Source organism: Mobula hypostoma, chromosome 20, assembly GCF_963921235.1.
Source record: "Mobula hypostoma chromosome 20, sMobHyp1.1, whole genome shotgun sequence".
NCBI classification, from domain to species: Eukaryota; Metazoa; Chordata; class Chondrichthyes; order Myliobatiformes; family Myliobatidae; genus Mobula; species Mobula hypostoma.
In genome coordinates this window covers 46,377,442-46,405,307 of record NC_086116.1, presented here as the reverse complement: position 1 = coordinate 46,405,307, position 27,866 = coordinate 46,377,442, and the positions used below count along the sequence as shown (strand labels likewise).

Genomic DNA, 27,866 nt, shown 5'->3' with positions numbered 1-27,866 from the left:
TCATTCAGTACTATTCAGATTCACAGCTGGATTCCAGCTTCCTTGTTGCTGTGCACAGATGTGGACAAGGCAGAAGCACTGATCATGGGAAGGTGGTGAGCTTTGTATCCCCATACCAACCGTCCCTAAGCTATGGGTGATCACCATATTTTGGGTGGATTGTCAGTTTGAAGTCAAATCTGTCCTGAGGGTTCTATCCACCTGACTCAGCTATGCTGTGGCTCTGTGCACGTCCCCTCTCCAATATGATTGCTCCAAAGGTCATGGATTTTTATGAATAACTAGTAGAAGCGTTGGAACTTAAGCATACCGGAGTGCAAGCTAAATGTAATTGAGTGTTATTGAGCGGTCAATAAAAGATATGACATCTGCCGGCCCTCAGATACTACAAAATGTAATGAACAAAGTATGAAAACGTAACTTGTTCTCTTTGCTTTTACCACAACTCCCCTCATGTGCCTAGTTACCATAATAAACATAATACACGCGTAACAAAGAATACAACACAGATGGAGAACAGATATGTGGCTCCTACACAATTGCTTGGATCAAGAGAGGAATTGAGGGAGAGGGACCAACGACTGGAAAGCAGTCTCAGCCCAGCATAAAAAAATTACTTGTGGATGAGTAATGAGGAAGAATAATGGATTAGAGGGAAGTGTTCTGTCAGCTAGTGAAGCAACTAGGAATAAAGAAGTGCGTGTGTGTACGTGTCGATCGGTTGAGTCAGTGTTGCCCAAACACAGACACCTTTGCCTGATACCAGAGTTTTCTTATCTAAAATTTATTTCTTTAACATCCTTAATTTTATTAGTCAAGCGATTTCTAATCCTGTTCCTGCCAACCCATGGGCTCTGCAGGCTTCCATTCAGGTAGAGTTCTGAAATATAAAACGCAACCCTAAAGTAATCTCCAGCAATCAGAGTTGCAAGCGGTTCAGATCTCAATTAGGTAGATCATATTATTAGGGCAAATTGTTTCAGAGTAAAATTAGGGGAATTAATTTAAGGAAACTGTAATACATCACCAGGAGCAGGACAGGAAAACCCTGTCATTGTCAATGGGTTTCAAGAACCAGTGAAGCTTTGTTCTCAGGTCCTAATGTAGAAATATTGAAGAAGCCACACCCTACAGAATTGCCACCCAATTAAATTATGCTCCTCTCATTGGGATCAATTTTGAATTTCAAAGTAATTTCAGCTTTTCCAGAATCGATGAATTTTATTTCTAGACTGTGAGAGCAAACATGAGAGATTTTTCTGCAACTTATTCTGCGACTTGCCTTTCGAATGCAGCACAGTAGCATACTGGTTAGCACAATGCTTTACAGTACAAGCAGCCCAGGTTCAACTGCTGCTGCTGTCTGTACGGAGTGTGTACATTCTCCCCGTGATTGCAGGGGTTTCCTCCAGGTGCTCTGGTTTCCTCCCACAGTCCAAAGACATGTCAGTTGATAGGTTAATTGGTCATTGTAAATTGTCCCATGATTAGGCTAGAATTAAATCAGGGGATTGCAGTGCAGCGTGAATCAAAGGGCAAGAAGGGCCCATTTCACATTGTATCTCAATAAATAAATAAATAGAGTGATGCTACTGTCCTCTAAGTAGCTTACTGGGAAAGTCACCAGTTTCTGGTGGTTGAAGGAGTAGGCTCTGCAAAGCTTTGTTGCAATAAACATAATGGCTCCTACCCACTGACCAATGTGTGCCAACCTCTTTCCCTTTTATCAGTAATGCTGGTGGTGGTGGTGGGGGGGAGGGGGATTGTTGAGTAATAATGCACAGAATATTGTGTGTGATTTCCAAAGGGAATCTCTGTACATGAACAGAAAATCCACTTGGCAAGATAGATTTTCAGGCAAAATTGTGTGAAGGAGCTTTAAAGAATGGATTCCATCATCATTCTTGTATCTGTAATGGAATTTCAATTATATGAAATATAATAATTATTTTGTGGAAGTGGCAAGATTTGGACAGGAGTGAACCTCTTTATTCTATGGTCTACTGGAAGACTGAGGGAAATTCCTGGCACTTGACATCATACAAGACAAGAGGGCAAGTTCCCATCAGCAGTGCTATTCTCTAAACACCAAACAAGGCTGCTTTAAATTTGGTTTAATTCCACTTCTTGTCTTTGGCCCATTGGTGGAATTTCAATGTTCATAAAAGGTCCATTGAATGTAGTCTCAGACACTACTACACAGCCAGATTAGACCTTCCAGCTTCCCTGCAGCTCTTTAACTTAAACGATACATCATCAGCACGGGTAGTAGATGTCAGGCAGTTAATGCTAAACACAAGTGGCAGAAATTAATCATTCTCCTTCCCCCCGCTAAAACGCAGCACTGATTTCAGGTAAATTTGGTCGCTGTCCCATTGATAGGCTAGATGTTAATAAATCCTGCTGTATTAATTGATTCATTATTTCCTTGTACAGTTTTTCACACTAAAGATTGAGATAAATGACAAAGGAAACCCAGCTCCACAGCATTCTTGCAAGGGAACTTTGACCATCATTGTAAATGACTTAAATGATGAAGAACCTGTATTTACGTAAGTAAAGTTTTCACATTCGAGTACACAGACTATCCCACATGATTACTAAGAATGGTTGTAATGCTTACAGTAACATGACATGTAAATCTGCAGAAGGTGGTGTGATTTTAGCCAATGTTCTAGCTAGTGGTTGGGTGGTGGCGGGGTGGGGTAAGGCTAAATCATCAGTTGAGTTATTAAGTGCTGGAGGTGAACAAGATTGTGACTGGTTTAGATACGGTAAATAGAGGGAAGCTGTTATAAGTCATTGGATGGATCAAGGCAGGGAACACAGTAAAAACTAGAAGAAAAATGTGTGAAAAAGATCCTTTTAACATGTTCAGATTAATAAAATGTAGAATTCACTGCCTGCAGGGAGGGTGGAAAATTCAAAAGGGAACTGGGTGAATATTAGAGGAAACTGCAACATCGCATGTACAGGAACCTCTGATTGCTGGTCTTCCCTTGGCTACTTCCATTGTTGTCTCAGTCCCAGGCCTTAGAAAACAGTACAACATCCTTTTAGTAGCTATTCAATTTTATAGTGATAAGCCCACCACCAAACTTCATGTTAGAGGAATCTGTGCACTTGTCCAGTGTATGAACTTTGGTGACTGGAATTCCTGGGCATGTAATTTTCCACATGGAGTCAGGAGGCTCTTTATACAGCAGGCCCCAGAGTGGCAGCTACCATCACTGTTTACTCCCTCATTAAACTTAAAAATTGTTAGGCGCTGCATTGGTTGGTTTTCAAGTTTCTTATTTTGAATAATCCTGGAGTTAGGTTGTAGGATGTGTGAAGCTAAATTAGTAACTAGCCCATCATTTCTCCTATAGCTTTTGCCCAAGGATACACAAACATCCCGCCTCTCCTGGAAGTTCCGGGAGTCTCCCGCATATTAATAGTGGCTCCCTAATGCCCGCAAATTATATACAATATCACGGAAATCAATTTTTTGAGAGTGAGCGAGCAAGAGAGCGCGAGAGAGAAAGCAAAAGAGAAAGCGCGAGAGCAACCACGAGAGAGAGCGCGCGCGAGAGAGAGCAAGAGAGAAAGTAAGAGCACGAGAGCGACCACGAGAGAGAGAGAGAGCGAGTCAGAGCACAATATGGGAGAGTGTTCCAAAAAAAGAAAATATAAAAGGTATGTCACCCCAGACTACCCTAAAGTGTACCCCTGCCTAATAGGGGTCAAAAATAATGACAGTGTTGCTCGCTGCACTGTTTGCAACAGTGACTTTTCTATTGCCAATGGTGGGTTAAAATATAGAACAGCGGTCCCCAACCACCGGGCCGTGGACCAGTACCGGGCCGCAAAGCAGGAGCTACCGGGCCGTGAGGAAACGATACGATTTGGCGATATGAGTCAGCTGCACCTTTCCTCATTCCCTGTCACGCCCACTGTTGAGCTTGAACGCACGCGAGGTCATTACCCACGCGTCATCCATGTCAGCGCGGGAAGGAGATCAACTCCTCGAGCTTGTAAATGACCACGGGCTGAAAAGTATGTTTGACATAACATCTCTGCCGGCATTCTGGATCAAAGTCAAGGCTAAATATCCTGAGATAGCCACGAAAGCACTGAAAACGTTGCTTCCATTTCCAACATATCTCTGCAATGAATGCAACGAAAACTAAATTGCGAAATAGACTGGACATAAGGAACCCTCTTCAAGCATCGCTGCATCCCATCAACACTTACTTTAAGCTCCTCTGTCCTCCCCTGATAATTGACTTATCACTATATTCATGCGAGGAAAATATGCGCTGTGTGTTTAATGTTAAATTCTTTAGATAAACCCTTTTAGAAACGAAATCGAGTGTATTAGCACCTTATCACCTATATTCCAGTCATGATTAACCTCCCCTCCTGAAGAGAAAAACAATTTGTAGAGAAAAATCGGCACATACACTCATTCGCTAGTCACGCATGCGCACTGGTGCCCACGCAAGGCTTCATGGTTATTGTAGTCTATTTCGGGGTAAGCTCAACATATTTGACTGCTACTCTTGTCCGTTGACAACCCTACCCCCCCCCCCCCGCCGGATCGGCCGGTCCACAAGATTATTGTCAATATTAAACCGGTCCGCAGTACAAAAAAGGTTGGGGACCCCTGATATAGAAGACATGTTGAGGTGAGTTTAACAGGTTAACAGGTGTCATTCATTTATTAACATAGCTAACATTATTTAAACTAGCTGGCTAGCTGTTAAGCAGCTACTCTATTGCAAACATCCCACCTCACCCGGAAGTTCCGGGAGTCTCCAACAAATTGATGGTGCTACCTCCCTGAAATGAGTTTTTGCAGGGTGGGATGTCTGGATACATCAGATAACCTTGCATTTGATCCGCCTAAAGAAATAGATTAATTAGCAACACACATCAAAGTTGCTGGTGAACGCAGCAGGCCAGGCAGCATCTCTAGGAAGAGGTACAGTCGACGTTTCAGGCCGAGACCCTTCATCAGGACCAGCTGTTTTAATTAGCAAGCTGTTTTGCAGGATCACAAAATAATCAGTCCAATTCCCAAATATATAATATGCAGAAATCAGAATATTACCAATGCATCAGATGAAGGTTGTTTGCTTTTGTTACGTACCCCGTAACGGATTAAAGAACCAGCAGAAATGGAAAAACACCTGGAGTCTGGTACTTTGTGAACAAGTTTTGGTTTATTTCTTATTTAGAGCTACAGTACAGTACCGGGCACTTCCCGTCCGATTCCACCCATGGGATCAACAAACCCGCTAAACCAGATGTCTTCGGACTGTGGGAGGAAACCAGAGAATTAACTAACTACTGCACTACCGTGCTGCCATACTATTTACTTTTTATTACGGCAGTAATTGGAACCTTATTCTTTTACAGACCTATCCCCTTGCATACAATTCAAGCACAAGAGGAAGTACTTCTTGGAACTCTAATTGGGAAGGTGGAAGCTTCTGACTTGGATGAGAATGATAATATCTTGTTTGAGTTCATTGATAATCAGCCTTTGTTCTCATTGGACAATGGTGAGTCTATCTAATCTTGCAGTTTGCACAATCATACAGGAAAGCATAACAACACCTGCTGGATTATGGTTTCTCCACAAATCAATAGAATTACATTTCAGCAGCCTGGGACCAACATGATGCAAGGGATACAAAGTGTCATTGGTGTTGGGAGTATGCTCACTCCGGTATGTTGCCACTGCTGCAAAAACCCAACCTAATATGCATGCACCCAGACAGCTCTGTCACTATGCAAGTATTTGGACACAGTCTACTGGATACAGACTACAGACTACTCGAATGCTACAAAGAGATGATCAAGGCAGTGAAGCAGTGCTGATGATCCTCACCCTGCTGAAAAAAGCCATTTTTTTTAAACAGTAAAGCTCAGTCACTCACAGAGAGCTCTTTACAAACTTCTGGCTTACTATAGGGGCATGCAAGAAAAATTAAACTGTGCATGTTGTAATCCAGTTCATTAAGTTTGCTTGTGACATCTGGGATTAGGGAATCCCATCATAAGATGTAGGCAATACGTAGTTTTCATTATTCAGGCACGGCTTTCCACTCAGGAGTTAGCAGAAAGAATATACAGTACAGAAGAAAGCTGGAAATAGCAAATTTCACCGTAATGATATGCCTTAGAGTACAATATTCTCAACAGTAAATAGTAATGAAGGCCCATGAGTCAACAGAAATAACACCAGTTGGTATTAACAAAACTAAATGAATTAATTTTCGGTAAGTTTCTGTTGGTTCTGTTTTAATGTTACTAATTGTAACTAATTTTGCACCACTGTTAGAGATGCTGAGAATACTGTGTCAAAATTTCAGGACTAATTGCCATGACGTGGTGTTCACTCCATCATTAACGTTCCATGTTGCTTCATCTTAAAGGTGACACAATTATTGTCTTTATTTTCAACTGTTTCTTTTTTTTTCTCAGATTCTGGCGATATTATTCTACAGAGCCGGCTGGATTATGACAGCCCTGATGTTGCACAAGTCCACTTTTTATCCATCAGAGCGTTCGACAATAATCGGACGCACTCATCCACGTACACCCTGACAGTCTCTGTGGTTAATATTGATGAAGCACCCAACTGTGACCCTGCATTCACTGTTGGTGCAGGTATTTATCTAAAATCACACTCACAATTATTTTTATGTAACAAAAACAAGTTGCTGGTGGAGTTCAGTGAGTCAAGCAGTATCTATGATAGCGTATGAACTGATGCAGGGTCTCACCCAAAAACATCGACCATCCATTTGCCTCCACAGACGCTACATAACTCGCTGAGCTCTTCTAGCAGCCTGTTTTTGTTTTCTTTCTCGATTCCAACATCTGCAGTCTCTTGGGCCTCTCTTTATTTTTGTGTAACATGATGGTCCAATTGGAATGAGACCAGTGTTCAGGCCTCAGTTTTCCATAAAATCTATTAATGATCTGAAAGTCAGCTGATTTTGTTGTTATGTTTTGTGCTTAAAATCAACAGCAAGTGCATGTTCAGAAGTTTCTGATCATAAGCAGGCCTTAAATTTCGTAATGATTTTACTGAACAGCAACACATACTGATAACTCTACAGCCATTCAACCATTGGTGACAATCAGGTATTTCCCCTGCCTGAGCATTTTGTTGACCACACTGCTGAGTTATATTGTAAACAAACAAAATTATTCCCCATTCACTCCATTATATGGCATAAACTGAGCGAATCTACTGTCTTGTCCTCTTCAAATTGATAATTGAAGTATGTTGATTTTGTTACACAACAGACTGAACAGCTTCAACAGCTGATACCAAAAAGTACAAGAAGAAACTTAACGTTTGTACATTTTTTTGGAATAAAATTACCAACATAACCAGAAAAGAGATTTGTTGCCTTGTGTTTAGAGTACACCTTTAAGGATTCCAGTACTTCTTTAAATAAAACAAATAAATAGCTAATTATATGTTATTTGAGAAAAATGATGGAGAGACCAGAATTTTGAATACCATTTCACCTGCAGGCAATACTATACTCAGAGTGTTATATGCATTAACTTTAATGATTATAAACGCTATTCGCTTTAATGGAAAATTCTCTAATGTTACATGCCAAGTTACCCCTCTTAAGTAGATGCAGTCTAATGAAAGCAGAACAAGGCAGTGTTTTGTTAAATAGGTTTCCAGATACAAATTACCCGATGTTCTTTCTTCTAACCAGGTGTTTCACTGAGTATTCCTGAAAACTTTCCAACTTCTGGATCAGTTTATCAGATCCTTGCTGCTGACCCAGATGTCAACGATTCTGTCACAGTAAGCAAATGCAGATCACATTCTTTACTTTGATTTGTTAAGAAATGGCAATGGTGTTTCACATTATGTTCCTTTATAATTAATTCATAAGTAAGTATTTCCAAGACTGCACTTACAAATTTTTCATCAGGTTGATCTGTTTTCTAAATTTAGTTTACCTACCCAAGATTTGTCCATCCCTTTCTCTTTCACCTCTCCTTAAATATATGTTTTTGAGCAATCTTTATACTATCTTGATGCCTTTTCTTTTGACTTTGTGTTCATCGATTCTGTCTTGATGAAGCACAGCGTTATGTTTTCCAGCACTGCAGATTTGAAGCAAGTACGTTGCTTCTTAAAAATTGAACTGAATTTCAATGGCATCTCCAACAAATGTAATGAACCATAACTTAGTTACTTAACTCTACTAATTAGTATGTTAAAATAGTACACACATTAAGCTTTGAGTGTGTCAACCAGTTTCACCACCAGTTTAATTATTTTATTTCAATCCATAACCAAACAAAAGCATTGGTCACTGTTTTCAGGAAGGAGGCGGGGCTGCACTTGATCCCATTTACATCAACAGTGCTGAGGTCGAGAAGGTTGAGAGCTTTAAACTCCTATGAGTGACCTGGTCCAACCACATAGATGTCACAGCCAAGCATTATCGGAAGTTCGAGCCTCCATTAGGTTGGAGGCTACCCGGACACAATATAAGGTGTAGTTCCTCCAACCTGAGTGTGACCTCATCACAATAGTGGAGGAGGCCTTGGACAGATGTATTGGAAAGGGAATGGGAAGTGGAATTAAAATGGGTGGCCACTGGGAAATCCCGCTTTTTCTGGCAGATGGTGTGTAAGTGTTTGGCGAAGCGGTCTCCCAATCCACATTAGTTCCCATCGATATACAGGAGGCCATGCCGGGAGCACTGGACAGAGTATATGATCCCAACAGACTCACAGGTGAAGCGTTGCCTCACCTGGAAGGACTGTTTGGGGTAGTGATTACACTGAATGGTGATGAGGGAGGAGGTGTAGGGGCAGGTTTAGCACTTGTTCTGCTTCACAAGGTAAGTGCCAAGATGAAGTTCAGTGGGAAGGGAGGGACAAATGGACAAAGGAATCATGTAGGGAGAGATTCCTGTGGAAAACAGAAAGGGGGGGAGGGAAAGATGTACTTGTTGGTGGGATCCCTTTGGAGATGGCGAAAGTTGTGGAGAATTATGTGCTGATGCAAAGGCTGGTGGGGTGGTAGGTGAGGACAAGAGTAACTCTATCCCTGGTATGGTGGCAGGAGGATGGGATGAGAGCAGACGTGCTTGAAATGGAAGAGATGCGGTTGAGGGCAGCGTTGATGATGAGGAAGGGAAGCCCCTTTCTTTGAGAAAGGAGGACATCTCCTTTGTTCTTGAATGAAAAGCCTTATCCTGAGAGCAGATGCGGCAGTGATGGAGGAATTGAGGGAAGGGAATGGCAGTTTTACAAGTAACAGGGTGGGAGGAGGTATAGTGCAAGTAGCTGTGAGATTCTGTGGGCTTGTAATAGACATCGGTTGATAAGCTATCTCCAGAGATAGAGACAAAGAGATCGAGAAAGGGGAGGGACCTCCATTGATCTTGTCTACAGTCCTCATTGCCTCATAATCAAAGACCAGAGATTCTCTCTTCCTTCTTGGGGGAGATGTGCCAGGCAAGAGGTCAACGGCGCAGTCTTATGGACGATGAGGCGGCCTGAAAACTCAATCCACCAGACTCAAGGACAGCTTTTACTGTTATAAGATAGTTGAATGGTTCCCTAGTTTGATAAATTTGACTTCTGATCTCCTAATCTAACTTGTTATGGCCTTGCTCCCTATTGTGTGCCTGCACTGGATTTCTTCAATCCGCATTCCATCATTGTTTTACCTCAATACACTGCTGTAATGAATTGATCTGTATGGTCAGAATGCAAGGCAAGTTTTTCCACTCTATCTTGGGACAATAATAAACCAGTTTATCTATTTACCATTAGTGGCACATTCTGAAAACCATAGGTGCAATTTCATCAGTGGGCTTTTTTTTCTTGGAAAGAAGTAATCCATTTTACCCCAGCGGTAAGCTTACACTATGAGGAAGAAGATTTTGGCACTTTCATGTCAGAGTTTATTTCTCACTTTGAATACCATTGTTCCTTTCAGTACATCCAGTAATATATTGAAATCTATGAATATAGAAACATAGAAAACCTACAGCGCAATACAGTCCCTTCAGCCCACAAAGCTGTGCTGAACATGTCCTTACCTTAGAAGTTACCTAGGGTTATCCATAGCCCTCTATTTTTCTGAGCTCCATGTACCTGTCCAGGGTCTCTTAAAAGACCCTATCATATCCGCCTCCACCACTGTCGCCAGCAGCCCATTCCACGCACTCACCACCTGTTTTTCAGTCATGGATAACATTGTGATACCAGCCCTGGGAAATTAGTAGGTGAAGTTTCCATAGCCCTTAGATGTTCTGACACCTTGTTCTGAATGGTCTGTCCCCTCTTCAAAAATTAACAAGATATTGTCAAAATCTTCTTGAAAAGATGTAGCATGCCTACCAACTCATAGGAATCCCTAGCCCATAGAACTAAAAATTCAGCAGCATTATTTGTGGATAGCATTTAGGACCTGGAGCTCATGCAACAGGATTACACAGAAACCCAATTTCTGTGTAAAGAACCCTACCTACTCCCACACTGCCTACACCACTGACAATGTCCTGCCCCACGTGTCTGATGGTCTCACATTCCTCTCATATAACAGTCTCAGAACCCACAGAATTAGGATGGAACCAACTAATCCTTGATCCTAAGGGACCACCTAAGAAATAAAAAGATGGAGAAACAGAGGGATTTTGGGGTCCATGTTTGTAGATCCCTCAAGGGTGCTGCTCAAGTGGATAGGGTTGTTTAGAAGGCGTATAGTGTGTTGGCCTTCATTAGGGGAGAGATTGGGTTCAGGGCGAAGAGGTCATGTTACAACTCTATCAAACCATGGTTAGACTCATTCCAGGAAGCATATGGAAGCTTTGGAGATGGTGCAGGGGAGATTTACCAGGATGTTATCTGGATTAGAGAGCACATCTTATGAAGATCGGTTGAGTGAGCTGGGGCTTTGGAGTGAAGGAGGATGAGGGGTGACATGATAGAGTTGTATAAGATGATAAGAAGCATAGATTGAGTGAACAGCCAGAGATATTTTCCCAGGGCAGAAATAGCTAATACAAGGGGCATAATTTAGGATGATTGGAGGAAAGTATAAGGGGATCTCAGGGATAAGTTTTTTACACAGAGAGTGGTGGGTGTGTGGAATGCCCTGCAGGGGAGGTGGTAAAGGCAAATACATTAAGTGCATTTAAGACTCTTGTAGATAGGTGCATGTCTGATAGAAAAGTGGAAGGACATATGGGAGGGAAGGGTTAGATTGATCTTAGAGTAGGTTAAAAGGTTGGCAGGTATCATGGGGTGAAGGGCTTGTACCGTGTGGTAATGCTCTAAGTTCTATGTTTTACATTCTATGATTTTAATTAAAGATTTTAAATAAATACAAATACACGTGAAATACAAGTATATCATTTTTTACCTTTAAAAATTATTGCAATTTTGTTGAATTCTGTGGAAGTTACTTGGGATTTGGCTTTGTGTGTTTGTAGACTATTGATATTCTAATTTCCTATCCCAGTACTCTATAACAAAAGAAACCCCAGGAACTACACAATACTTCATCCTCGATTCCAGCACTGGACTCCTTTCAAGAACTTCCATTTCACCTTTAGATTATGAAGCAGGCATAAAGGTAATTGATGAGAATTTAACTTTTTACTGGCTTGCAAACATCCTGTGGGATTTAACAGTTTACTTCCTGGTAAAATTGGTTGAACCTTGCTTCAGCAGGAGTTGTTGCTATCGGTCTAGAAACATAGTGCAACATTTGTATGTTCGGCACAATGAAACATTGTGGAAAACCCAGTCTCTGAACTCCATTAGGTAGTTGCTGCCCGGGAATTTGTTCCAAGTCTTCTGCGTCAGAAGGTGCCCTGAGCACAAACATGTTACTGAAGCAGAAGTTCTGCCCCAGCTGGGATTCCCACATAACACTGGCCACTCAGAGTGAAGCAGGGTTTAACAAGATGGTTAATAGAAACAAGTAAATGGTAGGGCACTGAGGAGTGCGGAGGAACAAAGAGATCTGGGAGTTCAGATACATAATTCCCTGAAAGTGGCATCACAGGTAGACAGGGTTGTAAAGAAGGCTTTTGGCATCCTGACGTCATAAATCAAAGTATTCAGTATAGGAGTTGGGGTGTTATGCGGAGGCTGTGTAAGACATTGGTGAGGCCAAATTTGGAGTATTGTGTACAGTTCTGGTCACCTAACTATAGGAAGGATATCAGTAAGATTGAAAGAGTGCAGAGAAGATTTACTAGGATGTTGCCGGGTCTTCAGGAGTTGATTTACAGGGAAAGATTGAACAGGTTAGGACTTTATTCCTTGCAGCTTAGAAGAATGACGGAAGATTTGATAGATGTTTACAAAATTATGAGGGGTATAGACAGAGTAAATGTGAATAGGCTCTTTCCACTTAGGTTAGCAGAGATAAATACGAGAGGACATGGCTTTAGGATGAAAGGGGAAAGGTTTAGGGGGAGCATTAGGGAGAATTTCTTCACTCAGAGACTGGTGGGAGTGTGGAACGAGCTGCCATCTGACGTGGTAAATGCGGGCTCACTCTTAACTTTTAAGAATAAATTGGATAGATACATGGATGGGAGAGGTCTGGAGGATTATGGACTGGGTGCAGGTCAATAGGACTAGCGGAATAATGTTATGGCACAGACTAGAAGGGCCGAATGGCCTGTTTTCTGTGCTGTGGTGTTCTATGGTTCTAAGCCACTCAGCCCGTTCCAGCATGGGCATTGTCCTCCTCACTATCAGAGACATCTTCAAAAGGCGATGCCTCAGCATCTGTCACACTCTCCTGAGAAGAGACTGGGAACTCTTACAGCATTAAATGCCCCGTAAGACTGCAAGTTTTGCTGCCTAGTTTCTATTACAGTTACTACTTCTGGTAGTTATACTCTGATTTTCCGGTAATGTGCCTCTATCGATGAATCATTTTGCATTTCCTTTCACAACAGAGGTTTCAGATGAAAATAGTGGTGGCTGAAGCTGGAAAGAGCAGCCCCAAGTCCTGCACTGGCTCCATTACTATTAATCTGGAAAACGTTAATGATGAATCACCACAATTCATGTGAGCAATTTTGATTTTACCTTTTAAACAAATGGATGTGTAACTGCAGTTCCGAGCTCTTAATTTCAACATGCCTGAATGTTCATGAGACCCAGATGCTGGAATCTGGAGCAGTGAACAATCTGATGGAAGGACACAGTGGGCCATGACCTGAATCATCAACAATTGTTACACCCTCCACAGATGTTGCTGCACCCTCTGAGTTGTTTGTTGCTTTGAATATTCAGGCCCTTGTCCCAGTTAAGACTGAGACAGAAATGTATGTCCAAATAGACACACAGGTAGGCAGATCAAGACAAACAGTGAAGAACACCTCACAGACAAAGACACATTCCAGTGGCCTGGCTTTTGCAACATAATAGGGTCAAAATTACAGTTTGTTTTCCGCTAAGAGGGTATATTTACACAATCTCAATCAATCAAACACATATACATACATCAAATTAAACCACCAAAATAAAACATTGCTATCTTTATTCAGGATGCACTCCAGCCCTTGCAGCACCAGAGAACCAGAGGACAATGTATGCTTCCTCGCTGGAATCACCTGGGCATAGTCAATGCTCGGGCAGAACCCTCCATTGCCTATTGCCTGTACCTGTGAGCTAGCATCTTTAATACAGTATTGACAGCAACGTTGGCTTCGCTATATGTGGTAGGGTACACAGGCTGACAGAGATTGATCAGCCGTAGCTTGTACCCCAACACTAGACTCACTGTGGAGATCAGCGAGAAAGCAAACTGTTGAGCCAATTGAACAACTCCCTGACTGGCATTTAATTTCAAGGACATTTGAGGTATTTATTCCCACTGAGATAAGTGGACTGGAACAGTTCCAAGTTGCTTAGTTAAGGATTTCGTAATTTTTAAAGACTTGGAATTTCATTAGTTTATAATATATTTAAATCTTTCCAATGTAGTTTTATGAATATCCAAAGGAACAAACCTTTCAGTTATTTTAAGTGTTTAATTATTTTTGATTGTGATTATTTTTAAGATTTTAATGGTTTGAAATTCTCAGAATTTATGATAGATCCGGTTCCAAAAAAGGCCTGAGTTATTATATCAACTATTTCAATTCTTCCTTATACGGTCATGCCACATATCATGTCCATGACTGGCATGAATATTGCATTTCATACAAGAGCCCAAGGTTGGACACACTGCAGGGCTTGTCACATGCTATATGGCATTTGCTGCAAGATTAAAACTTAAGGTTTAACCATGTAACTACAGTATATGCATAGAACAATTAAGCTGCATCCTTTGTCTTTCAAGGCCGATATCACCAAACTCACTGACTATTGATGAGAATCTGCCTTGGGGAACATTCTTAATTAAAGTTAATGCCACTGATGAGGATGTTGATGATGTCATTTATTATGAATTTGTGAAGACTCACACTGGCTTCCTGATTGAAGAAGGTAAGATCAAACCCATACACCTCACACACAGTATTAGGAAGTTCTCAAAGTTAAAATAAATTCATTATCATAGTACGTATATGTCACCATATACTAACTAGCAATCCATCTTCTTGCAGGCATTCACAGTAGAACAGAGAAATAAAGTAGAATTAATGAAAAATGCAAACAAAGGATGACAAACAACTAATGTTGCCTTTTTCACAGCAAGTCAAGCAGCTTCTATGGAGGGTGAATTAACATTGGACCTTTCAGTCTAAGACCCTTCTGGGTGGATTAGCAAGATTGCAGATGAATCCGATATTGGTGGAGTTGAGGATATATTGATGAATATAGAGGGATATAGATCAGTTACAGATATGGACAGAGAATTGGCGGGAGTTTAATCTGGACAAATGTGAAGCGATGCATTTTCAGAAGACAAATAAAAGGAGAAAGCATATAATTAATGGCAGGCCCTTTATTATCATTGAAGTAGGGAGGAATGTTGGGGTCCGAGTGAGTCCATAGTTCACTGAAAGTAGCTATGAAAGCAATTAACATGAAGGGATATGGCATGTTTTCCCCCATTGGTAGGGGAGTATAAGAGTAGGGAGGACATGCTACAGCTATGTAGTCAGCTGACACTTGGAGTACCACTTACAGTTCTAGTCACCCCATTCTTATAACCATATAACAATTACAGCACGGAAACAGACCATCTCGGCCCTTCTAGTCCGTGCCGAACTCTCACTCTCACTTGGATAGATTTCAAGGGTTTGGAGAGGGTGCAGAAGAGGTCTGCCAGGATGCCACCTAGATTAGAGGGCAGAAGCAATAAAGGGAAGTTTGGACAAACATGTGAGTCCCTCTAGAAGACAAGAGGCTCAGAGAAGACCAAAAGAGATTTTTTAAATTCTGAGAAGCATTGATAGATTAGAGTTAAATTTTTTGCACCAGGATAGATACCAGAGGATACTGGAGAATGTTAGAGTGGGGATATTTAAAAGCAATGTGAGGGGCAAGTTTTTTCTTCAAATGAAGAGAGTGGGAACTGTCTGGAATGGGTTACTAGAGTAGTTGAAGAAGTAGGCAGTTTAGTGGAGTTTAAGAGATTTTAAGAAACGGATATGAAGGAAATGGGTAATATGCAGGAAGAGGACATTTACTAGAAACTGGCATCGATTGGTATAACATCAGTGCTGTAATGTTTTAAATTCTAAGTGCAGAGTTTGAGACTTTTTGTTTAGAATGACAGAGCACCACTGAAACGCACACGGAAACAGGCTCTTCATCCCAATGAATTTGTACCGACCATCAAACACCCATTTACATTAATCTTATATAAATCCCATTTTTAATTTCCACACATTTTCATCAACATGCTCTAGATTCTATCATGCACTATGGGTAATTTACAGTGACCTGCACATCTTTGAGATGTGTGAGGAAACCAGAAAACCCATAGGAAACATCCCATATGCAGTCACAGGGAGGGTGTACGAACTCCACACAGACAGGACACAAGGTTAGGACTGAGCTTGGGTTCCATTGGCTGCACAGTTGTGCTGCTATACATGGTGAGATGCAAAGTCTATGAAGATATATGTATGTTAGTGGTAGCTAGATTATAGACATAAAGCATGGCTGATTAATTACCTCAACTGATTATGGGCATATTTATCTCCTGTTTTAACATGATGCAAAGTCTGTGTTGTCCACTTTGCAAGAGACAAATCCTGAAAATATTTTATCATTACTTGTTCCAAGCAGCGAATGACAATACCATTAATTACTTTGTGTGCTCAGGTGATGCTTCTATTTTGCTAGATTAGGGCTCAAATCTATTCAGAAGATCTTTTGATATTACAACGGAGATCCTCAATAATATCTTCACATTTTACAGATACTGGTGAGATCAAAATAGCCTCCTTGTTGGATTATGATGATATCAACACACTTACCACTTCAATTCTGGAAATAAGAGCTTATGATACAGACCAAGTGCATTCCTCCACCTCAACGCTTACTATCCATATTGCGGACATAAATGATAACCCTCCCCAGTGCTCCCGGTACCTTTACAAGTAAGTATCCATTAAAGATAACATAAACCTAACTAGAACCAGGAGTTTGGAATCTCAGTAGCAGTAAGTCTTAAAGTATCTATTGTGGAATTAAAGATAGAGGATACTGCTTTGGGTTGAGGAAAATGCACAAGCTGTCAACCGTGATATTTAGACCACCCACAGGGTGAGATGCCCTGTTCTTCATTGAGGATCATGACATCCGGATTGACTAGGTTTGGAAGATATTAGTAATACTACTGATTAATAGTTTTGTTTTCTTATCGCCACTTCATGATAATTAAAAAACATTATTTCCTCTTCTTTTGTGACATTTAACATCCAAGCCTGCCACTAGTACTGAACCATTTCAGTTCACCTATCCCTGTGATTTACCATTTGTTTCAAGTCAGAACATGTTCATTTTGCTGGATCAAAGATTTTGCGAGATTATTGCCCATTAAAAAGTTTGTTTGATCACAATGAAAAAGTGGCAGAGTCAGATTTCAATTTCAAAGATGCTAGTAATTCAGGAGACAAAGCAGGAAGTTTACAATGCTTTATATTGTGACATCTATATGGTCTTGATAGTTCTATATTTTTATATCTTTTCAAAGTGAGTTTCTTTTCTCCAACATTCAACACTCCCCTGGTTTTCACTTCAGTAACACTCATTTTCATCTCAAGTGCGGGCTAAGGCCATCTATCCAATACAAGAACAGTAACTTCAGAAAATTACTCACAATTGCAATTTGTACATCCTAATTAGCTGATATTTTGAAATATGCCTGGTGTTTTATGCATATTATTTTTTTATTGTTCCCTAAAATTCACAGAAGCAAACTATGCCTCAGATAACACATCCTTTTCTTGTACAGTTAGCAGTGAAAAGTAATTTTAAATTACCTTCTGAATAATTTTCATCAGCCTTGTTCAAGTCATTTATTTGAACATCTACACTTTGAGAAAGTTGTGTTTCCAAAGAGTGAAGTAAATTGCTGAATGTTCAACAATTCACCGCTTGCCCTGTTTCAAATTCCTCTGAGCCCAGGCTTGCTTAAGGTTTGGTCCTTCTGGAGTTTGTTCCAGTTATAACCCTGAACCAGTTCGTGAGACTTAACAACAAATCTTTATTCCTTTAGCTGCAGTGTTATTAAGTTTACCTCAGGACAGCAAGCTCTGCCTGACTATTTCAACAGCTTCTTCTTTTGTGCTAATGGTGGCTCACACCTATCAGGGAAGTGCTTTACCACCACCTACTGTAATGGAGTAGGAAAGGAGCCTTGATGGGGATCAGAACCCATCCACCAAACATGTCTTAATTTAAAACTTCACCAGGGCCCTACGTGACTTAACCATCCCTGCCTCAGGTGCCACAAAATCCTGCATCCGAGGCACTTGGGTCTACCCAATAATTGCTGCTACGTTCTAACGAATATCTGTAGCACACCATGATCACATGTCCCACCATCTCTGCAACCTTACAAAAGTCACACCATCCATTCCAATGTTTACCAACAAGTGCAAAAAGTGGAGTGCAATCCCATATGTCCAAACCTCAGTCTCTCCAACCACACATCTTCATTCCTATCCCTTCCCAAAAGGCACCTCCCCTGAACTGATGGAATCAAATTGCAATACCACCTCCCTGTCCCACTCCTGTCCCACAATTTCTGCCATTTCTAATCCCAGCCAACCTAATACAAGATTTGGCTTCATGCTTTCCCATATTGACTATAATATCTACCTCTGAATTGGTAAGAGCCTGTTTTGCTATAACATCATTACCCGATACACCCACATGTGCAGGTACCCAACAAAATTGTACTACTATTCCCGCACTCTGCACAATATATAAATTATAGCACTCTTCCATCAACAGGTCGGGTCTCCTTGAACGCTTTGATTCCAAACTCTGCAGTTCCGAGGCAGAATCTGAGCAGATCACAACTCTATTTGGCTCAACTTGTTCGACCCATTGCAAACTAATGATAACAGCCATAATTTCTGATGTTCAACACATCTGTTAGCCTTAATCTTATTAAACCACATTAAAACAGGGGATAAATATCCCAGAGTCTTTTCAATTACTAAATGAATTTTTAGAACCATCTGTGAAGATGGGCAAAAAGCAAAAATACTGCTGCTGTAAATGACTAGACACCCTGTCACTACCCACAGGACCCTGTCTATCTCCCGGTAACATCACATCTATTCCCACATCTGGAAATTTCCAAGGTGGAATTCCTGACCAGGCTACTGTTACACTAATCTGTAAATCCCCAAGACCATACTCCTGCACATGTTCCCTAATTATCCGCTCAAAACATTTATCAACTCTGCTAATATATTCCCAACAATCCATTAAAATTGAATACATCAAATGGGACGTCCCCCACCCTACTACTGAAGTCCATTGTGCAAGGCTCAATTTTTTTCTCCCCAGGACGAGAAGCATCTTGCCTAGTTCATCCCCCCATACATCTCTTGATGTGGTCTGGAATATTCCACTATAGATTTGAAATACACTGGCCTGTAGGACATCCAGTTCATATAAAACTGAACGAGCTGCCTTCCCGTAAATCATACAGCCATAGTCCAGACATGAGCACATTAAAGCACGATAAACTGTCAATCGCTCAAACCTAGAGTTTCCTCACTCATACCCAGCCATACACCACAAGAAGTTATCCTCCAAAACTCTAAACCAGTCTCACTTCCAGCCATAACCCCAAATATTTAAACATAGGAACCATAGGCAGCGAACACACAGAATACAGAGTAAGGCGAATATTATCCAACCCGTGTTTCTGAGTAAAAACCATATATTTTGACAGAAACAGAAAAGTTAAAATCCCAGTCCTAAAGACCATTCTTCCATTGCTGGTAATGCTGCTTGCACAGAGTTAGATTAGATTAGATTAGATTATGAGAACACTCAGTCCTCATTTATTGTCATCTAGAAATGCAATGCATTAAAAAATGATAGAGTGTTCCTCCAGAATGATGTAACAAGAAAACACAGGACAAACCAAGACTAAAACTGGCAAAACCACATGATTAAACATATAGTTACAACAGTGTAAAGCAGTACCATAATTTGATAAAGAGCTGACCATGGGCATGGTTAAAAATAAAAGGCTCTAAGTCCCGATAGACTCACCATCTCACGCAGGCGCCATGAACCTCCAAGCGCCACCAATTTGCTGATGCAGCACCATTGGAAGCACCCGACCGCAGCGGACTCTGAGTCCGTCTGAAAAGTTTGAGCCTCCGACCAGCTCCTCCGACACAGCCTCTCCGAGCACCATCCTCTGCCGAGCGCTTCAACCCCGCCCCAGCCGCCAAGCAACAAGCAAAGCCAAGGACTTGGGGCCTTCTCCTCCAGAGATTCGGGACCACACAGTAGCAGCAGCAGTGAAGCAGGCATTTCAGAAGTTTCACCAGATGTTCCTCCGTGCTCTCACGTCCGTCTCCATCAAATCAGGATTGTGCACGGAACCCTACTTGACAAATAACAGACATCACCACTGGAGTGGCCACTGCGAACTGTGTCGTGCCACCATCTTCTCCTCCCACCTGCTTGAGTTTACTACATAGACAGTGTTACGGCCCCTTTTCCACAGAGCTCCTTCATTAGCATATGAAGCCAAACCAAACCCAGGCTCAACACCATCATAAAATATTATTAATCATCATATTAAACAATATTGGACCAGTAACACTACCCGGGGGGGGGGGGGGAGGGAGGGTCCTATTATCTGCCGAAAACTCTGATGACACTTCTTCACCTACCCTCACTCTGACAGGTCAAACAAAATATCCAATACCCAGTTGTAAAGCCTATCACCAAAACCAATCTTACTTAGTTTAATCAAAAGCCCCTCCCTCCATAGCATATCATAAACTTTTTCAAGATTCATAAACACTGCAACTACTGATTCTTTTACTGTAAATACTCTCCAAATATAATTTCCCAGTAGGACAAGGCCTTCATATGTAGATCTCCCCTTACAAAACCCAGATTGGTAGCAGCTAAGTAATTGTCTCTTTTCCGACACAAAGATCAGCAGAATTATTATCATGTTCTCCATTATTTTACAAAGTGAAGAGGAGAGAGCAATACATCTATAGCTTCTTGGCAGCATTAGATTCTTCCCAGGTTTAACAACAGGTAGGGCCACAGCACTTTTCCAGTCACCTGGGAGCATTCCTTGCTTCCAAAACTTATTATGAGCAAATTCTTTCAGACTGCCTCAAGCTGGAACATGATAGCCGACCATATCCTGTCCAGTGGCTGTAGTACTTGCACTATTGACAGCCAATTTCAGTTCAGTTAGCGTAAAGTCATCATCCATAGCACTCTCAATATCTCTTGTTTCTCACAAGTTTTTCAATTCTCCATCAAAATACACTGTCATCTCTTAATATACTCATACCCTGAATTGTCTATGTAAATTTGCAAACATGTTTCCCAGACATTCAGCCTTCTTTTTGCCTGTTGTAGCCAAATTTCCATTCACCTCTAACACTGGAATCTGATTATAACCCCTGACGCCATTCATTTTCTTTAGCATTCTCCACACCACTGCCCTGCCAGTTTCCCTTGCAAATGATAAGCTAAGTCCCCTCCAAGCCACCCTTTTAGCATTTCAAGTACTCTCCTTGCTTTAGCTTTTCTTCGGAAAGTTCAGCAAGGCTTCTTGCGTTAATCCACATTTTAAAACATGAAATGCCCTCTCCAGTCTCTGGTGGCATCTGTACATTCTTGTGTCCACCAAAGAACATACTTCTTACCAGCTGTCCTAGACACCAAATGAATGGCTTGATTGGCTGCCCCACCCAAACCAGAAATTTACTCTGATAGTCTTCTTCAATGATATTACCTAGAGACAATCAAATGATTTCTCACACTCAACAGAAAATGTTTTCCAGTTTACCCTTTTGAAACACCATTTAGTACCAGAACCCAAATTATAACAGTGAACCTTGAACCCTGAATACTCAAGACTGGGAAAAGACTGCTCCCCATACAATCAACCACTACATCACAGCTACTAAATCCAGCAAGTGGAGCAGAGATAAGAATCAAATCCAGACAAGAATCCCCACCTTTGGCAATATTCATACTTGTCTCATTCCATAATTTAAACAAACGAATCATATTCTTCCAGAAACTCCTCTACTGCTACCCCATTAGCAAATGGAGTCTTACTGCCTCACAAACCACTATGTGCATTAAAGTCACCGCAAAAAATAATTTTACCGGCTAAGTTTCCACCATTCTCCCTAAGCCTTCCACAGACAGCTCCCAAACTCGATCATAAACTTCATCCTGTGGATATAACAATTTAGTGATTATGCATTCGGTGTTCTCTGGAAAAGGCAGCATTCTGTACAATATACCCTTCTTCATATACGGAGCATAGCTCCCCTCATACCCCCCCCCCCACAGCTGTATGTCTCTCATATCTCATAACCTGGAATCTTAAATGATAAATGTGATTGCAACCAAGTTTCTTGTGCACAAATAACACTCAAGGGAACACCAAAACCTGAAACATATGCTTTAAATTCCTGTTTGTTGACTAACGGACTTCTTGCATTCCAATAAAGAATTGTAAGTTAATTGGAAAAGATCAATGTGTCGACACTGTGTACAAACACCCTTCACAACCAGCCCATTCCTCAATCACACTCCATCACCAGCCCATTCCTCAATCACCCTCACCACCAGCCCATTCCCCAATCACCCTCCATCACCAACTCATTCCTCAATTACCCTCCAGGGTAGAAGGAGGAGAAGATGGCGGCGTGACTCAACGTGCGCAGCCGCTCCAGAATGATATCTGTATTTGTTAAGTAGGGTACCATGCACAATCCTGATTTGATGGAGACAGACGTGAGAACGCGGAGGAACATCTGGAGACATTTCTGAAATGCCCGCTTCGCTGCCGCTGGTACTGTGTGGTCTGGAATCTCCAGAGGAGTAGGCCTCTGAGTCCTCAGCTTTGCTTCGACGAGGTCAGAGGCGGTTGGCAGAGGATGGCACTCGGGAGTCTGTATCAGAGGGGCTGGTCGGAGGCTCAAAGTTTTCGAATGTACTCGGCTGTGGTCGGGTGTTTCCAACGCATTGTCAGTTGTCAGTTGTCGGTGCCTGGAGGTTTATGGCAGAGGAGTTTCTCCCTTTTTGCCGCCTGCTATCAGGGACTACAGGAGTCGATCGGGACTTGAGACTTTTTTTTACCGTGCCCATGGTCTGTTCTTTATCAAATTATGGTATTGTTTTGCACTGTTGCAACTATATGTTATAATTATGTGGTTTTATCAGTGTTAGTCTTTGGTTTGTCCTGTTTTTGTGTGATATCACTATGGAGGAACATCGTATCATTTCTTAATGCATGCATGTATTTCTAAATGACAATAAACGGGGACCGAGTGTTCTCATAATCTAATCACCAGCCCATTCCTCAATCACTCTCCACCAGCCCATTCTCCAATGACCCTCCATCACCAGCCCATTCCCCAATGACCCTCCATCACCAGCCCATTCCTCAATCACCTTCCATCACCAGCCCATTCCCCAATCACCCTCCACCACCAGCCCATTCCCCAATCACCCTCCATCACTAGCCCATTCCCCAATCACCCTCCACCACCAGCCCATTCCCCAGCCACCCTCCATCACCAGCCCATTCCTCAGTCACCCTCCATCACCAGCCTATTCCCCAATCACCCTCCATCACCAGCCCAATCCCCACATACCCTCCACTACCAGCCCATTCCCCAAATACCCTCCACTACCAGCCCATTCTCTCTACTATCATTCCCCAAATCTTCTCTCTGAAGTATTTCATGTATCTATTCTGCAGTAAATCCCACAAATCCCAAATACCTTGATGCTGCATCCACCATTATTCTGAGTCTATCAGATTTTTTCCCACCTCTACTGTTCCACTTACCACAGGACATTGACAAGCAAGAAAATCTATCTTTTTAAGAATCAATAACTTACTAAATACTTCACCTCTCCCACTCCCCACATGTACAACCCCACTCCATGATCTTACTCCTGCCCAATCCCTGTAAATGTCTGTTTTAACCGGACACCCTACAGATGTACAGGAATCAAATCTTCTCACAGCATCAGCACAAGAAGTATTATGCACTAACTTCACCTTCTGAATTTCCCAGCCTTTTGTAAAACAGGCAACCTGAATAAGCTGCACAATGAGCTCCTTCACAGTTGCAGCATCTTGCCTCAGCACCAACCTTCATAATTCCCAAATTCATGTTCACCTCCGCATTTTGCACATCACAATTTCCCCCTGCAGGAAGCAGCAACATGTCCCACATTGGCATTTAAAACACCGCAACAATGGAGGGTCATACATTCTGACAGATTAACTAATGCGGCCTAAATAGACTTTTGACGGTAGCACTTCATCAGAAAAACACAACGGAACAGACAAAGTATCCGATTATTCCCTTCTCTCCAGGTCTGTAATCTTTTAGCCAAAACAGCCTGACCCCCTCTCAGATTGTCCTTAATATCCTCCATAGATACACACAGAGATACACCTGAAATAACATCTCAAACCTTTGTTCTTAACCCGACCAATGTATTAACAATTTTACTCTTCTCCAGAGTCTTCATTTTCAGCATTATCTCCTATTGTTTTAAATCAGCACATGTAATCAACATCCTACCTTTGGTAAGACATATTGCTGACTTTACCAATGTCCTTCTGAATAGCCTTCATCAATCTAACCGGGTTACAATATGAAAGTAATCATCATCTTGAAATTGATAGCATCTTCTACCCTAGTCCTGATGCCATTCAGCGGGAGACCCTCCTCATCCGAACCCATACATCCCCGACTCATTTTTCTTTAATTTCTTGCTGAAATCCATTCCATACTATCACTTAACTCCCCATCTGAATTTCCAACCATAGGCTCCCCTCAGCCATATTAAATAGACATCTGTTAGTCTCGCGAGACTATGGATTTGTGCCTCGGAAGGTTTCCAGGGCGCAGGCCTGGGTAAGGTTGTATGGAAGACCAGCAGTTGCCCATGCTGCGTCTCCCCTCTCCACGCCACCGATGTTGCCCAAGGGAAGGGCACTAGGGCCGATACAGCTTGGCACCGGTGTCGTCACAGAGCAATGTGTGGTTAAGTGCCTTCTTCAAGGACACGACACAACACTAGACCGACGCCTTAACCACTTGGCCATGTGCCAACCATATTACAGGTGGTGCAAACCACCAGCCCCCCTCACTCTCACTGACAACGTCCAGAACACACTGTGTCCCAGTCTCACTCTTTTGACCTCTATTTCTACTTCTCTCAGCAGTCTTCTTCTTGTAAAGATTAATGGCAGTCAGCGGATCAGCATTAGGTGTACTTCCACCACCCACTGAGTGAGCATGTGGAGCAATGAGATAGGAGGTATACCCACTAAACTTCACTCCCTTCTCACACAAAAAACCCAAATAATATCAAAAAGTCTATTGCTTTTCAGAAAATCAAATGCCCACTTATTTACAAGGCCAGTGACATCCTTGCAAGCTTTTCATGTCAAATTGTGTCTGACCCAAAGATCTTAATTTAGCAATTAGATGTTTCCTTTGCAGCTCATATGAACTGCATTCAAACAATATGTGCATTCTCCCAGCAGTACAATAATGCTGCTTTAATAAAAGTTGTGGGGTTTCAGCAAGGCATGGCAGATTATTAACAAGGCAATAGCAAGTCACTGACAGGGAATTAACAAACATCAATGAGATCCACCCCTGTCAAAATGCAGATAGTGCTTCTTCAAATTTTTTAACCCGTTAAATGGAGATTAATCTAAATCGGGGCCTCCAGCTTTTTTTATACCATGGGTTAACATCATTAAGCAAGGAGTCTGTGAACACTAGGTTGGGAACCCCTGCTCTAATATCCTTTGGATTAGAGTCCATTTTCCATGAATCCTAATCCTAACCCTAACCACAGCACAAAAGTCACTTGGAAAAAATGCAAACTCAGTGCTGGAGGAATTGGCTCTTCCCTGTGTTAATCTGGTGGGTTATGCCCATTTTCAACAAGCTTATAGATGCTCATCCGTTTTTAGCTCCTCTTTTTTTATGTGCTGAATATTTATTCAGGGAATCAAAATTTATTGCTGAGGTGCAAAGGAAAATAATACAACTGTTGGAAATCAGAAATAAAGATGGATTATAATGGAAGTACTCAGCAGGTCAGGCAGCATCGAAAGAGAAAGGAACAGAGCTGATGTTTCAGGTCAAAGGTTCACTGTCATGGCATTGGTGATTATTCATTGAGTCAACTTTTTAAAAGCAAAGTAATTGTTTAGAGCAAATATTACCACTCTCATTGGAGATTAGTATTTTACAATAAGAATAATGTCTAATATCATCATCCGCTGCAACCAAGGAAGACTCCTGTTGTGATGACCATTCATACCACTTGGCCCAGACTTCTGAGGTTGAGAGAGCGGAACGCCCCAGTGCAATGCCTTTTCCACTTTATAAACTCACCCACACAAGTTTCACCATCATCGCTGGATACAACAGGCAACCAATCATTCATTCTCTAATAACCACATGCCTGAAAAAATTGAACTGCCAGTTGTTCTGGCTTTTAGAATTCATATATTTTCTTTACTGTTGTTAATACAAACATTCCAAATCAGTTCCAAGCTTGAGCCAAGAATACGCACCATGTCCAAATCATTAATAAAATTTTTATTAAACATTTATGTTCATAAACTTTTGCACATAAGGTTAATGCTAAAGGTCACTATAACAACTACTACAGGATTACAAAATCTTAAGGGCAGTGAACCAGATCTAAGCTGGAGTTTAAGCTTGCTCAGTCTCCATCCTCATCTGTCTCTTTCAAACTCCAGTCTGCTCCTTTCTCTGTTAATTGTTTACTTAGTTTGCCCTTGAATACAGCTACAATGTTCACCTTTAAGAGTTATACATTTCCACGAAAAGAAGTTTCTTTTGAACTGTATTTGTATTTATTAAAAATTATCTTCTTTCTTAAGGTTCTTTGTCCTCACCTGCACCATAATATACATATATTTTACATCCATACTCTTAGAGTCTGATTCCGATACGCCCTTTATTAATCGTTGAGTTGGAAACACTGTTGATCTTATTGATCACATTTATATGGTAGATTTAATTTTTAACCATATTTCATTTCCCAGCATGGAGCTTGCTGAGACTTCCCCACGGGGTACTCCAGTTGTGTCACTAAACTGCTGGGATAATGACAGAACAGCAGCAAATAATATCTTGAAGTACAATATGGTTCTTGACTCATATTCGACAGGAAGATTTAACATCACTGGTAATGAAATAACAGTAAGTACAAGTAAATTGATTGATATTCGGTAGCAATAAACTCAAGCCTTTATGAGTCACTGTAATATGACCCCAAAGCTATTTCTGATTGACAAAATACCACTGAGACATCAAATCAGGCTAGCTGGGACTACTCAAATCTATCTAATAAGGTGGCTGCACATTCATTTCTTGACACGTTTATTTGTCTCGGGCTTGGAGACTGTGTCAAATTTCTGTCCATGGGAAATCTGCTGCATTAGAGCAACAAATATTTACTTTATTTATTTATTGAGATACAGCACGGGATACACCTTTCAGCCCTTCGAGCTGCACTGCCCAGCAACCCTCGATTTAACCTTAGCCTAATTACGGGACAATTTACAATGACCAATTAACCTACCAACCAGAATGTGGGAGGAAACCAGAGTACCCAGAGGAGACCACGAGATCATGGGAGAACGTACGAACTCCTTACAGGCTGCAGAGGGAATTGAACCCAGGTCGCCTGTACTGTAAACCATTGTGCTAACCACTATGCTTGTCTTCATCTCCTCAGAAAATAAAAAGATAAGTTAAAATTAAGTTGTATAATTTATTGTAACATTTCAACAACCATCACATGAAACTAGTGTTGGATTTTGATGCTTTTGCGATCCAAAGGTTATTTGGAAGTCAAGAATGAATTCATCACTAACAATGAACTTATAAGTGTTACAAGAGCAATGAAGAACAAAAAGAAAAAAATGTTGAGAGAACAAAGAAAAGAGCAAAATTAGTGTAGTCACCTCATACTCCGACTGGAGAAAGCACACATTCCAGTGATAACAATTAACCTATAAAATACCAGTTTCAAAAGGTATGACACCTAATACTGAAAACTAAGGTTCTAGAAAAATGCGAAGCAACTGCACAATAATTACTGAACAATTAATTCACTGAACAATTACAAGT

At 41.3% G+C, this 27,866-nt stretch overlaps 1 protein-coding gene across 9 annotated transcripts in view; it reads left to right on the top strand.

The window, feature by feature from the left end:
- Positions 1-27,866, top strand: part of LOC134359482 (protocadherin Fat 4-like) — a 164,068-nt gene that overhangs the window by 114,336 nt on the left and 21,866 nt on the right. For 8 of the 9 annotated variants that reach the window (XM_063072794.1, XM_063072796.1, XM_063072800.1 and 5 more), the window contains 9 exons: positions 2,437-2,552; positions 5,404-5,549; positions 6,475-6,660; positions 7,737-7,828; positions 11,513-11,626; positions 12,969-13,081; positions 14,360-14,505; positions 16,391-16,571; positions 26,777-26,933. In XM_063072794.1, coding sequence (XP_062928864.1) covers positions 2,437-2,552; positions 5,404-5,549; positions 6,475-6,660; positions 7,737-7,828; positions 11,513-11,626; positions 12,969-13,081; positions 14,360-14,505; positions 16,391-16,571; positions 26,777-26,933 — 1,251 coding nt within the window. The remainder of the gene's footprint in view (positions 1-2,436; positions 2,553-5,403; positions 5,550-6,474; positions 6,661-7,736; positions 7,829-11,512; positions 11,627-12,968; positions 13,082-14,359; positions 14,506-16,390; positions 16,572-26,776; positions 26,934-27,866) is intronic. The other variant, XM_063072802.1, reaches the window with a different exon arrangement.